Source organism: Tachysurus fulvidraco, chromosome 6 (genome assembly GCF_022655615.1).
Source record: "Tachysurus fulvidraco isolate hzauxx_2018 chromosome 6, HZAU_PFXX_2.0, whole genome shotgun sequence".
Lineage (NCBI taxonomy): Eukaryota > Metazoa > Chordata > Actinopteri > Siluriformes > Bagridae > Tachysurus > Tachysurus fulvidraco.
The window spans coordinates 14,227,430-14,242,324 of NC_062523.1; the positions used below are offsets into that span (position 1 = coordinate 14,227,430).

The 14,895-nt window shown below is 39.4% G+C and overlaps 1 protein-coding gene across 13 annotated transcripts in view; it reads left to right on the forward strand.

The window, feature by feature from the left end:
- zmp:0000001200 (dedicator of cytokinesis protein 9) overlaps nt 1–14,895 on the forward strand; it is a 75,426-nt gene that overhangs the window by 42,055 nt on the left and 18,476 nt on the right. For 12 of the 13 annotated variants that reach the window (XM_047815027.1, XM_047815035.1, XM_047815033.1 and 9 more), the window contains exons 3-21: nt 2,966–3,055; nt 3,833–3,915; nt 4,526–4,595; nt 5,947–6,042; nt 7,141–7,275; nt 9,814–9,988; nt 10,303–10,355; nt 10,942–11,016; nt 11,143–11,283; nt 11,382–11,585; nt 11,682–11,804; nt 12,090–12,172; nt 12,690–12,812; nt 13,206–13,285; nt 13,397–13,584; nt 13,706–13,771; nt 13,859–13,951; nt 14,048–14,171; nt 14,766–14,884. In XM_047815027.1, the coding sequence (XP_047670983.1) occupies nt 2,966–3,055; nt 3,833–3,915; nt 4,526–4,595; nt 5,947–6,042; nt 7,141–7,275; nt 9,814–9,988; nt 10,303–10,355; nt 10,942–11,016; nt 11,143–11,283; nt 11,382–11,585; nt 11,682–11,804; nt 12,090–12,172; nt 12,690–12,812; nt 13,206–13,285; nt 13,397–13,584; nt 13,706–13,771; nt 13,859–13,951; nt 14,048–14,171; nt 14,766–14,884 (2,121 nt within the window). The remainder of the gene's footprint in view (nt 1–2,965; nt 3,056–3,832; nt 3,916–4,525; nt 4,596–5,946; nt 6,043–7,140; nt 7,276–9,813; nt 9,989–10,302; nt 10,356–10,941; nt 11,017–11,142; nt 11,284–11,381; nt 11,586–11,681; nt 11,805–12,089; nt 12,173–12,689; nt 12,813–13,205; nt 13,286–13,396; nt 13,585–13,705; nt 13,772–13,858; nt 13,952–14,047; nt 14,172–14,765; nt 14,885–14,895) is intronic. The other variant, XM_047815026.1, reaches the window with a different exon arrangement.

Genomic DNA, 14,895 nt, shown 5'->3' on the forward strand with positions numbered 1-14,895 from the left:
GAACTTTAGACATGCCTCCAAACCACTGCTCCTGATAGCTTATGATACTCATACATTTAACCTAGACTGACTATGCGATGCGATTGCAGTAATTAAGTAAAGTAACATGTGGTTGTACAGTAGATATTAAGAAGTGGGGTTTGAAGAGTGAGTTGGTGGGGTTTGAAGAGTGAGTCGGTGGGGTTTGAAGAGTGAGTCGGTGGGCTTTGAAGAGTGAGTCGGTGGGCTTTGAAGAGTGAGTCGGTGGGGTTTGAAGAGTGAGTCGGTGGGGTTTGAAGAGTGAGTCGGTGGGGTTTGAAGAGTGAGTCGGTGGGGTTTGAAGAGTGAGTCGGTGGGGTTTGAAGAGTGAGTCGGTGGGGTTCGATGAGTGACTCGGTGGGGTTCGATGAGTGAGTCGGTGGGGTTCGATGAGTGAGTCGGTGGGGTTCGATGAGTGAGTCGGTGGGGTTTGAAGAGTGAGTCGGTGGGGTTTGAAGAGTGACTCGGTGGGGTTTGAAGAGTGACTCGGTGGGGTTTGAAGAGTGAGTCGGTGGGGTTCGATGAGTGAGTCGGTAGGGGCTTGCTGAGTGAGTCGGTAGGGGCTTGCTGAGTGAGTCGGTAGGGGTTTGATGAGTGTGCCGGTGGGGTTCGCTGAGTGAGTCGGTAGGGTTTCGATGAGTGAGTCGGTAGGGGTTCGATGAGTGTGCCGGTGGGGTTTGCTGAGTGAGTCGGTAGGGGTTCGATGAGTGAGTCGGTGGGGTTCGATGAGTGAGTCGGTGGGGTTCGCTGCGATGAGTGAGTCGGTGGGGTTTGCTGCGCTGAGTGAGTCGGTAGGGGCTTGCTGAGTGAGTCGGTAGGGGCTTGCTGAGTGAGTCGGTAGGGGTTTGATGAGTGTGCCGGTGGGGTTCGCTGAGTGAGTCGGTAGGGTTTCGATGAGTGAGTCGGTAGGGGTTCGATGAGTGTGCCGGTGGGGTTTGCTGAGTGAGTCGGTAGGGGTTTGATGAGTGAGTCGGTAGGGGTTGAGTCAGTGAGGACGTTGATTATTTGATAGCAGACTGTAGTCCCTGATGTTGCTGCTCATTATTTCACTTTATTTTTGCACCTTAATGACTTCATTTGTGGGAGTCCTCTCTTCCCACAGGAGTGTAATGTTAGCTTTTCCCCAGTCATACACACAGCGTTAACTCCTAACTATGCATACAGTAGTTGCAGGGATGTGCAGGGAATTTTGTAACTCTTAGGATTTGTCGATTATGTAGAGGGTATACTGTGTTTATTTTGCATGCCGCATTGTGTCAGGGTGAAAAAAATGCTGTGACCGGATTCAGTAACAACTCCAACATTCCAGCATTGCTTTTACCCTTTTACTGGATGCTTCCATCTCTCCCTTCATCACCTCCCTTTCACTTTTCCACTCTTGATTCTCATCTTCCCTACAGGAAGTCAGGAACAGAGAGAGGAAGTGGTGCAACAGTAGCAGGGTATTGTGTGAAGCTCTCATGGAAACTGTATTCCACATTAAAAGCACTTAATTACTGCTGTGTGCTTCTTTTGACGATCACTGTTTCACTCACTGCTGTCTCCGAGGAGCCGAGACCTCCTTCACCTGCCATCAGATTTCACACCAAACACTTTACATTCTCAAGTGACAGAGGATAATTTTCAGGATTCAGTGTTTATTTTTAAACAACTGCTTTAGTGAAATAATGCCATTTCCCTTTACTCCAGATGTTTGCTTGTCTGAATCTACACCCACACACAATGTATTTAAGGAAGAAAATTTTGGGTGGTTTCCATCCTTGTTAGCCGCATTAACCTCAGTTCAGAAGTAAAGAATAAAAGGTCAAACTCCAGATATTTCTGACCAGCAGCATCTGGAGTAAGGGAGAAATTTTTGTTTACCCAAAGCTACATTCTTTATATATCATTGCTCAAGGCTTCTTTGGATGCTTAATAATCATAATTTTCTTAAACCTTCTACTTAAACTTTTCTCGGCTTCTTCTCACAGGGTTTCGCAGATAAACTGAAGGACTTTAAACCTTTTTAAGTTTTAAGTGTAAGTTTATATTAGGGATTGAAATGTAACTTTTCATTTCCGGAAATGATTACGTCTTTAGCAAAAGGGGGCTGTAGCAACACTGCTGGCTTTAAATTCCAGACTTAAAAACAATGAGCATGTCGGTCAAGGTGTTAAACATAATTATCTCAAATCTCTATGGCAGTTGGAGCCCTTGACAGTAAAACTGCTCCTTCCTGTGGGTTGTTCTATAGTAGGATGTGAGTCAGGAAGGGAATTTTTACTCTGGCATTGTTTGGCTAAGTTTAACCTGTGTGCTTTGTTTACCTGTCATTGAAGTGACTGTCTCTGGAGCAGGAATATTGACACATCTTTACGCACACCCACACACAAGTTTCTCGAAATCTCCCTGCAGGAAAGCAGCTAAAAGAGACAGATTATTTTTTTGAAACACTTTCCACATATTTTTATTGAGAATTTTGTGTCTCTGGAGAAAGCAAGTTAAATAAAGGCAACCTAGTTTAGTGCAGTTTCAGTATGTGTCTTTATCATCTGTCATCGTGACAGCAGGAGGCTGAGGCTGAACAATGCGTCTCCTACTCCTCTGCCTCAGGTTCTCAGCACAGCCAGACCTGGGAGTGGCCATCAGACAGGAATAATATTGAAAGCTATTTGGGAAATCACACCCAGCTGGACTGTACAGTTGTTGATGTTTTTTTATTTTTTGAATATCTTTTACTTGGTTGTGGTTACTAAGTGCCTGTGATGCTGATACAGTACTATGACAATACTGACAGGCAGTACTGATGTCAAATGAGAAATATAAGCTTATCTGTCAGCTGTGCATAAATGAGTAATGTGTTTAAGGATTTAATCTTTCTAAATCACTTAATCTCTAAATCGCAGTATGCTTTTCCATTTCCCCTTCATTTTATTGTATTTTTTTAATAATCATGTCCCTTCTGCAGACCTGCACCCTGCGCCGGCAGATTCGCACTTTGTACCCATCAGTTCCAGAGAACGCCCAGAAAGAAGCACACAGTCTGTTTGTGCAGGAGGTAAGAGATCGACTGGTCTCAGACAAAAGAGCCAAAATGAATGTTAATAAAGGTCATGCATTAGAAATGATGTGGCTCTAAAAAAAGGTGAAATACATCGCTTGAAACACTGGACTCTGTGGATGTACTTCAGTGTTTATAGACTGAACTTTGGCCAAGTATGTAGCATCCATCTTTTGTTACACACACACACACACACACACACACACACACACACACACACACACACACACACACACACACATACACACACACACACACACACATGCTATAGAGTATAATAAAAGGAGAAGAGTTCACCAGCTGGACTGTGTGTGTGTGTGTGTGTGTGTGTGTGTGTGTGTGTGTGTGTGTGTGTGTGTGTGTGTGTGTGTATTGGAAGTTTTTAACTTGGCCAAAGTTCACTGTAAACAATGGAGTTTGAGAATTCATATAAAATGCGGCGAGCGACCCATGTTCTGTAATGTTATATGTAATGTAATGAATAGATAGCTACCATTACTATTACTTCACATAAGGGTTTCAGTTCTTTCACCGATTTTATTTTTTTAAATCTGAGATGGAAGCCAAATGGTGGAACATCCTGATTAAAACTAGTCCCTTGTTCTTTCATCTTGCCCTCTTTTCCTGAGCTGTCAGATTGGACGGAGAGCAAAGAGTTTTCCCTTTTCATCCATGATGACTTTTGATGAAGTAGCATTTGGACTATTTCTGTAGCTCAAACACAGAGTATCAAGTTATGGCTTTAACAATCATTTACTGTTCCTGTTTTTCTAGTGTCTTAAAACCTACAAATCAGACTGGCACATTGTCAGCTACAAGTATGAAGATTATTCTGGTGACTTTCGTCAACTCCCCAGGTAAGAGTGAGTGTGTTTCTTTTAGCCTTCTCTCCATGGCTTAAACAAAACACAGGATCTATACAACCTGTACTTTGGACAAGTTAGAACAAGCCACACAATAACTCAATAGAACCATGGATTTAACAGAATATCACTTGCAATTGTATTATTTGCATGTGTGTAATTGGTAAAGCATGTCAGTTCTTGGAAAACTGTAGTCTGTACAAAATGCACATTTCCTCCTCGCAGTAACAATGAAGTCAGTGGAACAATATATGAGTTCATCTGTTCCTGAAGGGACACCGAGCAGCTGAGAGAAGCCACATGATTCTTCTTTTAATTAGATATGGTTTTCTCATCAATATGTCTAAAGAAATATATAGTAAATGACAGATGGAAACACGCACAAGGCCAATAAAAGCAGTAAATGCCTGAGGACAGAAAATAAGTCATCAGTAAGTCCGAGCGACGTTAACTCTCTGCCAGTCAGCTCTCACAATCCAGTGACACAGTAATTTTAGAAGATTAATCAAACCTCATTATTCATCATGGACTGTATTTTCATGCTAGTAATGTTAACTGCATTGTTATGTGTAATGTAATGTTTTTCTGTTTGGCTTTTGAACAGCAAAGCATCGAGACCTGATAAACTGGCAGTTCACGTGTTTGAGGTTGACGAAGATGTCGATAAAGACGAGGTGAGCGAATCTGGTCGAAACCCAGACCATCGCTGGCAAAAAAAAAAAAATTCAGTGAAAATAAAAATAAATCTAGCTGGCTAAGGATGAGTCAAAAGAGTCAAAAGCAAGCTGAGGCACATACTGACACAACAAGTTCTTCTCATACAAATCGGTTACCATTGTTGGCCTCCACTGATAACATTAAAACATATCATTTAATGGCTACTGCTTTTCCAGCAACTTCTCTACAAATATCCCAGGACACTGGGCTTAAAGATCTCCCACATGTGCAGTCATTTCTCTAGATGCCTGGTCAGCATCAGTGAGGTATCTTGAGGCTAGCCTTGATGGCTTCTTCTGTCTTTATCTTTCTTTCAAGAACTCGTCTCCCCTCACAATCCAGGACACACAGGGGATCCAGTTTCATTAATCAGCTACAGTAAACAGATGATGGTCCTTTTTAATAGGTTTACAGACTGTTTTAATACAAGTCTTTTAGGATTTTTTTGCAGACTTCAGAGTAATTAATAATGATAATGTTTTCTCAATGTCACTTAATTGGGCTGATACAAGAATAACACGGCTGCACTAGTGTGTACTGGTGTGTACAGGCATGAACTTAAAGCATACAGACACTGAATGGTCAGTGGCTAACATCAAAGCATGTACATAATCATGTGGTTGGTTGACATCCAGGATTAATTTTTTAAACGTTTAAAACTTTTTTTTTTTTAAGCAGCAGTACTCAGCAATTTAGCTGACTGTTAACTTTTCCATCCTTAGAGAGTGTATAACAGTAAATATGTGTAATTATAAGTTTAAGTTTAAGCTTATAATTATGCTTTATTATATAATTATCATCTGTGGGATATATATATATATATATATATATATATATATATATATATATATATATATATATATATATATATATATATATATTATAGTGTACAATACTGTTTATTTTTGGTGAGATTTTAAAACAGTTTAACTGTTTTATCTCACTGAGACTAGGATATTGTGTGTTCCATTATAGGTGTATTTTTTCTGTTAAAGCTTCAGATTATTCTATCGAGTACAGTACACTGGTTTATTTACGTTTATCAGGGTGTCTGCTGTTCTGCATTTTTTCTGGACGGGAGTTGTGGGTCTGGATTCCTTTGTCAATGAATCCCTGTTCTCCTAACATTTACTTTAGCTGCAAGATCAAACAGAGAAGAGCTGGAGCCACATCACAAAACTCATTCCCCTTTTTCTCTTTCTCTCTGTGTGTGTTTGTGTGTGTTTGTGTGTGTGTGTGTGTGTGTGTGTGTGTGTGTGTGTGTGTGTGTGTGTGTGTGTGTGTGTGTGTGTGTGTGTGTGTGTGTAGGACACAGCTTCCTTGGGCTCTCAGAAGGGAGGTATTAGTAAGCAAGGGTGGCTTTACAAAGGCAACATGAACAGCGCGATCAGTGTCACTATGAGGGTGAGACATCTTTATACACCACACTCAGGATGATACTCGAAGTACTTGGTGCTTTTTCCTCTGGAGCTGAATTGGGCAAGGTTTTTGGCTCAGGTGCCATATAAGGTTTTAAACAATGGTGTGTCTGATATATTGTACAGGTCTCTTAATTCACCCTGTAAACTCTTATCACACTTAAATACCTCTTGTCTTACATTGGACAAATTGAAAGAAGACCTAAAACAGACAGGGCTAAGTGCAATTATAGAAGATCTACTTCTTTCGCCGGTGAGATTTTCCATGTATAATTGCATCCATAAAGAAAAAACAGTCCTTGAGGCTTATCCAGAACTAAAAGCTTAAATATATACACACAATCCATCACACTGAAAATCACTCTTCTGTGTGTGAAATTTCACTTCTTGGCATATCCAAGAACTGAAACATAGCAAACTTTATTTACAGACATAACAGCAATTGCTTTACTTTTTTTTACTATTTCGTGCCCATCCTTCTCATGTGATCTTCATCGAGTTATCTTTTACAAATTATACCTTTTAACTGATGGCCTTATACAATAGGAATACAGGCTAAAATATACATACTGTGGTGTGTAAACTGTGTTTAATACATCAGATGTATGGACTTAAATCGTGTTTGTTTATGCACAGAGTGTAGGTACTGGATGACTGCTGGATTTGAAATCAAATAAAAATACATTGGTCTGATAAGAAGAATTAAACCAGCTGGACTGTAGTTTTCTTTCATGTGCTCTAAAGCACAAAAGTAAATTTCCAATAAATCAGCACAGCTTTATTCACTTTAGCTAGATCTCTTACATCTGTAGATGCCACAGTGATATAATGTATAGTGTGCAAGGGGAATTCCAAACTATGATGAAAGAAAAATAAAAAAATGCTTTACCAAAATTTATCATTTCACCTTCAGCTTACTTTGAATTCTTCTGTTTTTGTATTTATCAAACCATAAAACAATGCTGGAACAAACAATCAGTATTTTTCCTCTCTGTGGTCAGTTTAACATATGCTTCAATTGCTGTAGAAAGAGATTAGGCTTATTCTTTTAATAAAATAAGTTGTTTTTTATGCTTTGTTTTAGTCTTTCAAAAGGAGGTATTTCCACCTCACACAGCTGGGAGATGGCTCCTATAACCTGAACTTCTACAAGGATGAAAAGATCTCTAAGGAGTCCAAAGGAACCATCTTCCTAGATTCGTGCATGGGTGTTGTTCAGGTAGGAGAAAATTGGTGTGATAGAGAATTACTTTATTTCCTGATTTCCCATGCTAAGAATGTGTTGCTTTAGGTCTTCCTGTAGAGTTGATTGTTTGTGTGTATATGTGAGAGAGTTCAGTTTTGCACGTACACAGGAACATACCATCCAACTCCAGTCTGGGGTTAAAGAAATAAGTGCTTCATCTGGAACGGCACACTTGTCATATGGAAACAGATATAATACCCATATGGGATTACATCAGTGGTTTCAGGATCAGCATATTGCCTTTGTATTCTATTTAACTGTCTCACTCTTTAGATGCTTTAGACTTGCTTGGTCTGTTTGCCTACCACATGTTTCTGAGGCTGATCTAATTTAAGACTTGTTACAAACAAACACAGCTAGCATACATTGTTATGGTAAAGTCAATAGTAAATGCAGCTTTTACACAGAGAAATATTTGGATGTGACAAAGGGTGTAGTTGTGAGCGAAACCTTGGTGCTGGTGTCTCCACACTCATCTCCTCTTGAGCTATTTTTGCTTTTGTTAGAATTTTTTCAATATGTAAGTATATGCATTGTTTACTGAATTCTGTCGTATCATGACAAACGTGCAGCCATGTGTGCACATCCACAGTACATCCTGTCTGTGTAATTTGAGCTGTTGGCATCCCAGTGATAAAAGAATCTGATGTTGATCCAAGAGATTTGAAAGCATTCCAGAAATCCACTGACAAAACTACTTAGACTTAGCAAGTTAACCTGTACCTCTGAGCAGCATGCTCACAGTCTAGCCTCCCTTAGTCTGGCTTTTAATGAACCAAGCTGTTTCAAGCATGCCCTCAAATCGTGTAGTTATTACTAAAACACTCCCACTCCCGAGTACTAACATGGAAACTGATTGCCTGCCTCCCATATTTGCAGCTGTGCTGGGGTAAGTCATACTTCACTAAATTAGTCACTGAGGAATGCTTTCTACAGTAGATTAATAAACATATTAAGAAACCCGGCAGACCACTGAACAAGAGCAACCAGGATGTTGGGTGATAAGAAGCTAATAGCTTTACAGTTCTGAACATATATCTAATTTTCCACAGAATTCAGTTTACTGTTTGTAGTGCTATAGGGAAAAGGTTCCGGTGTTTAGAACACAGATCTATTTTTCCTTTTACTGAAAGCTCAGAACAGACACATGATCATCTTTTTGCAACTAAGTAATTTAATATTGTACATCCATCTACAATTATCACTTTTTATCACTTTATCCTGTATAGAGTCATGGTGGATCTAAGCTTAGATCAGGAACACTGTATACAAGACAGGAATCATCAGGCACCATTTACATACACACACACACACACACACACACACACACACACACACATACTCACACACACAAACATACACAGACACATTCACACCCAGAGAATTTAGAGGAAGTAAGACAGGAATAAAGAACTCTTGCATATATGAGCAAAGCTCCTTTACTATTTCCACAGAATGCCTTAAAGAGGTCCCTAGGCTTGTCCTTGACTTTCTCTGGCTTGCTTACTCTTTCATCCCTTTAAGCAGTGTTTTTGGCAGCCTGTATCTCTTTTGTCTTCCACATGGAAATATTTTCACCCGCTTTCTGTCCGGTTGTTTGCACGCATATATTTCTTACTCATAGCACATTTACAGACGTACCAAATCAGAGCTAGAATTTAAACTGTTGCCATACATTGCATCACATGTCTGTAGTCAAGTGGATGTATTAATTAGAAATGAAAATATTATTTTTTTGTGTTACTCAGGTCTGCTTATTGAGTAATGGATTGGATATTTTGTTCTCTCTCAGTTCACCCATGTAAAATAATATAAATCATATATCAATCAGAGAGAGAACACATTTGCCTCACATATCTCTTTGTCTATTTTGGAAAAGTCTACTGACTCTTTTCCAACCCACACTTCACACCCATTACCAAAGCAAAACCTTTTTTCCATTTGCAATGTTACCTTATGTGGTATAAAGTAATTAGACGAAAACCTCAAAAATAATCTATCTGACTCCAATCACCACAGTGACCCGACAAGCCCAATCTAGCACGATAAAGAAAATAAAGAAAAGGCAGAATTCGTCAGACTGGATGGTCCTGGGTAAAAGCAAGTTTGAGGATTGACTATGAGCTCTAATCATACACAACATCCATGCATTTACAAAATGAGGCTCACAATCATGCACCTTATCTTCCTTTTGGAATATTAAAATAGTTAGTTCTTATGGATTTTTCCACCACCTGTGTCTGCTAAACAGCTCATTCTTTGCTGAGAGATCAACATGAGTGAGCCAGTCTATGTACATTTTCCTTTATTTAGCTATATCATTGTTTAACCAATGAACAGCTTTTGGTGTCTGTATCTCACCCATGTTATTTTCTTATTTATTGCACATATACAATTGCAGATAGGCCATATGTGGAACCCAGACAAGCCCCAGAAAATACACTACATTTAGTAAATAACTAACATGACCTTTTAAGGTAATGTGAGGCTTTCTTGTCTTTTTCTGCACAGAATAATAAGGTGCGCAAATTTGCATTTGAACTGAAGATGCAGGATAAGAGTTCTTATCTGTTGGCTGCCGACTCTGAAAGTGAAATGGAGGAATGGATCAGCACACTGAACAAAATACTTCACAGCAGCTTTGAGCTCGCCATGCAAGAGAAGAGGAATGGAGACCTACATGACGGTTTGTGTGTCTGTCTATCTGAGTGTGTAGACATTGGACCACCCAGACAACTACAATGACAGCAGATAACACAGAAACATCTCAGAGTACATTATTATCCCAAAGCAGTGAGATATCCAATGTGTCTGGACCCACTTTATATGTTTTGGTTTATCTTTGCTCAGTGGTCCTATGGACATATGTATTATTGGTTAGTTTAAGAGGCTACTGTTACATTCTCTCTCCTGCGATTTGTCCATAACTACAATTTTCTTCCTGCGATGTGGATGTGAGCCCTGTTAATAAATAATTCTGTTCATTTTCCTACATTGTAGATGATGAAGTGGGAAAGACTGACAGCTCTTCTGGAAGCATGGATAGCTTTCAGGTAGGTCCTGTTTGCAGAAATATACAAAACAATTTTCTTGTCCTGCTTTGAGCTAAGAGTAAAGCTGGGCATGTTTTTTTGTTCTTGAATCTTAAACTTAGAAGGTTTCTACTTTCTTTTGTTAATATTTTGCAACATAAAACACTCTAGGGCTCATGCTTCAGTCCTCAGTGTTATGAAAGTCATTTTTTACTGTTTAGGCTGCTAATCATAGATCCGAATTTTATACATGAATCCCTTTTAACAAAAACATACTGTACCACTGCAAATCCCTGTAGAGAAAAAAAAACATTTTTCAAACTTTTTATGTATTTATTCATGTTTTGGAGAAGATTCCATCACACCACTTAAGATCTCTAGAAAATATGAAGATCAGCGTACATCAGTGTACATGTGTTGTGTTTAGACCTGCAGTTAGTCAGGAATTCAAATAGCGTTCATCATGTTGACATGTCTTTTGTTTTTTATTCACAGCCCATTCTTCAGCAGTCTTGTCCTTATGGATTTATCATTTAGTGATAACTTCACTAGAAAATGTTGTGATTAGGTTAGTGTGCACTGATGTATTGAATGTTCTTTTCCTCAGAGCGCCAGAGATATCGAGTCCAAGATGAGAAATGAAACTCGGCTAAAGCTCTTCACACTGGATGCAGACACACAGGTAAAAGAGTCCAGATAAGCAAATAAAACAGTCTTTCAGACAGCCAGCGTTTTTGTAAGATGATTGGAAAATGCTTTGAATGTGAACGCCGGTGCCTGTAAGATATCTGAATGTGTGTCCATACAGAAGTTGGACTTCTCTGGGATTGAGCCAGAAATCAAACCGTTCGAGGAGAAGTTTGGAAAACGGATTATTGTGAAATGCAACGACCTGTCATTCAACCTGCAGTGCTGTGTGGCAGAGAATGAGGAGGGCCCGACTACTAACGTAATCCATGATAATTCCTCAGTTAATGTTTTTGACAAGTCTGGAAACTGCAGCATGGAGATCATTGTAGTGATCTGTTTTGTCTCCTTATATGGCAGGTGGAGCCGTTCTTCGTCACACTGTCCCTGTTTGATATTCAACACAGTCGCAAGATCTCTGCAGATTTCCATGTAGACCTAAACCACCCGTCTGTTAGAGCCATGGTTCCAGGCTCTGGTGCGCAGATTATTAATGGAGCTTCAGATGCAGCACAGCAAACACAGAATGATCTACCAGATAGCTTTTTGCAGTATCCACGACAGGTTTGCTAATGTAATTTAAAATTATATAATGGTCTGAATCATCTCCACACATTGCTAGTCATCACTAACAATGCTTTCCCATGTGTGCATGTGCAGGGAGTGTTTTCTGTGATGTGTCCGCACCCAGATATCTTCCTGGTGGCTCGGATTGAGAAAGTTCTTCAGGGAGGAATAACTCATTGTGCTGAGCCATACATGAAAAGTTCTGATTCCACTAAGGTGGTGTAAACGCGGTATTCTGTTGATCCTAATTTACTCTTATATCTGCATAATACTGCCATTTCTGAATGTACTCTGAATTACAGCTGTACTGGTGCAGATTGTGTTATTTCATGTGTTTTTTTAATGAACTGTTAGTGATTTGTCTGGAGAAAGCATCATGTGGGTGTTACAGAAATAGGGGATATTACAATGGGACAACAGTTGGGAATTATATCAGAGTCTGTATTGAAATGCTGTTATGTACACTTATCTCTCTTTTTATTTTCTTCTCTTCTCTCTCAGACAGCACAGAAGGTTCTGAAGAACGCTAAAGTAGCATGTAGCAGGCTCGGCCAGTACAGGATGCCTTTTGCATGGGCAGCCAGGTACGAAAGATTCTTCACTTTTCAAGATTAATTAAAATGATGGCTAAGCTTGTGTCTGCTCTACGCTTCAATGCACGTCTTAGCCTTTGGGAACTGTAGGACAAGAGCTAGGCAAGTGACTCATTGGCAAGCAAAGCAGACATTTTATACTGGTTTTATGCTAGTGTAAGGCTTGAAATCTTAAACTCTTTAACAATAATTAACTACCAAACCCAATATCCTTCAACCCACACTTCTTCAATAAATATCTCTACTGGTTCTCTGTATACAGACTTCTACAGGCTCTCTGGCTGTGCTTCCACAGATAGTGTATGACCCTTATAGTCAGCTGATTATAATAGAAAATAAATCGTAGAATGATAAGAATGTTAATACAATGAGAAATGTAATTCAATGTCATGTATATCTACACGGAAGGCAGTGTGTGGGAGCATGCTTTATTCTCCATGTCCAATAGATCCAGATGAAATCACTCATGTTTTTCTTCTCTCTGTCTCCCTCTCTCTTCTTATTGCAGGCCTCTGTTTAAGGATGCAAATGGGACACTGGATAAATCTGCACGTTTCTCTGCAGTCTACAGGCAGGACAGTAACAAGCTGTCTAATGAGGACATGTTCAAACTTCTGGCAGATTTCAAGAAGTTGGTCCATATTTCTATTTTTTCGGATGCTTTGATAACAGCATAACACTTGTCTTTTCTCAATATTCCCACTAACACTAGTAACATCCAAAACAAATAATAAAATCAAGCTCAGAACCAAACTGATGTCTGAATAGCTGGTGATGGGTTTCCAACTATGAAAAACAGTTTAAGATTCAAAAACACATTTACAATCTAATCATTTATATTAATTACTTACTTATAATTTTATTCTTGGGTATTCTGAAGCAGTACAGTATGTCTTAAAAATTAAAACTGCCTCTGTTTTCTTAATGTTCTGTGTGTGTTTGCTTTATTATTAGAGTAAGGGTAAGGATTAAAATAGCTCCTTTCCTGTCTTCAATCTGTGCTTTGTTTCTACGTTTTTTTCAGGCCAGAGAAAATGGCGAAGCTGCCAGTGATCCTGGGGAACGTGGACGTCACTATCGACAATGTGGCCCCAGATCTCCCAAGTAAGTCAAACTTGGCACTACTTCATCTTATTGCGAATTTTAACATGTACTTTTTTTTTTGTATTTGTTTAAAATCTTGTACTCTGCATATGTCTATGTTTATTTGAGTAGATTGCATAACGTCCTCGTATATCCCAGTGCGTCAGTTTGAGAGCAGTAATTGGAACGGGGTGTTGTTTGAGGTCGAGGAGTTTGTGCCATGCATAGCAAAATGCTCACAACCGTTCACCATCTACAACAATCACCTGTATGTCTACCCACGCCAGCTTAAATATGACAGCCAGAAGACTTTTGCTAAGGTACCGGCACAAAATCTCTTTTTATTAGACCAATAAATATTTTTAAGTATTAGTTTTTTTTTTGTAAACATGATCAAGCTTTTAGAAATGTGTGTATTGTCATTGTGCATTGTGTCTGCAGGCTAGAAACATTGCGGTGTGTGTGGAGTTCAGAGATTCAGACGAGGAAGATGCACTTCCTCTAAAGGCAAGTTACAGTCTTTTACACTTGAAACCCTATTAAACTCTTGAACCTGTACATAAAGCCAGACTCATCTGTTTCTGTACTTTGCAGTGTATATATGGTCGTCCAGGTGGATCACTTTTCACTAAGAATGCCATTGCTGCAGTGTTGCATCACCAGCAAAACCCTGAGTTTTATGATGAGGTAAAACTTTCAAACCTCCCACTGTTATCTTCTTATAGGAACAATAACTCTAAGCTTGTGGTTTTCTAAATATACATTATTTTTGTTCTCAACCAGTTTAAGATCGAGCTGCCAACTCAGCTGAATGAGAAGCACCACCTTTTGTTCACATTCTTCCACATCAGCTGTGACACCAACAGCAAAGCTAGCACTAAGAAACGGGAACAGGTGGAGACCCAGGGTAAGGCAAGAGCCACACTCAGGGTCAGCAAACAGTCAGTGCAGTCTGTATTAGTGCACTCATACATATGTGCTTGGATGGATCAGGATTAACAGGTGCCAGCTTTCGACATGGAAGAACAATGAATTTATAGTGTAGTGTTGTAGTGTAGTGTTTAGTGTTGTAGTTAGCATGAATGTGAATCGAATGTGCTTTAGGGTTTTATTAAAGTTTTTATTTAAATGATTTCTCAGCGTTTTTAACCTGATTTCTATCCTCCCAATTATTTACGACAACTCTTCTCAATCAACCTTTTAAAATGCGCAACAGTATAAGATGATTTCACAGCCAAACCTCGAACAAGTAAATGTTTAAGAATGAGAGATTTGCCAACACAATAACAGTACTATGAAAAGTTTTTTCTGAGGCTTTGCTGAGCACAGTACTATCTCTGAATGTGTAGATGATAACGATCTAGAGAACGTTTTCATAATATTCACCTGTACTATATCTAACCTAGTGCTTTTCCAGTGCTTTTACATTTGTTTAATTTGAGTGCATGTTTTTGTTCTAGTCGTAACTATTTTGTGTGCACATCTCTGTACATGTGTGTAGTGGGCTATGCCTGGCTGCCCTTACTGAAGGATGGCAGAGTGATCATGAATGAACAGAATATTTCTATAGCCGCAAACCTGCCTGCTGGCTACCTCAGCTGCCAGGAGGGCAACAGCAAGGTGAGCACGTC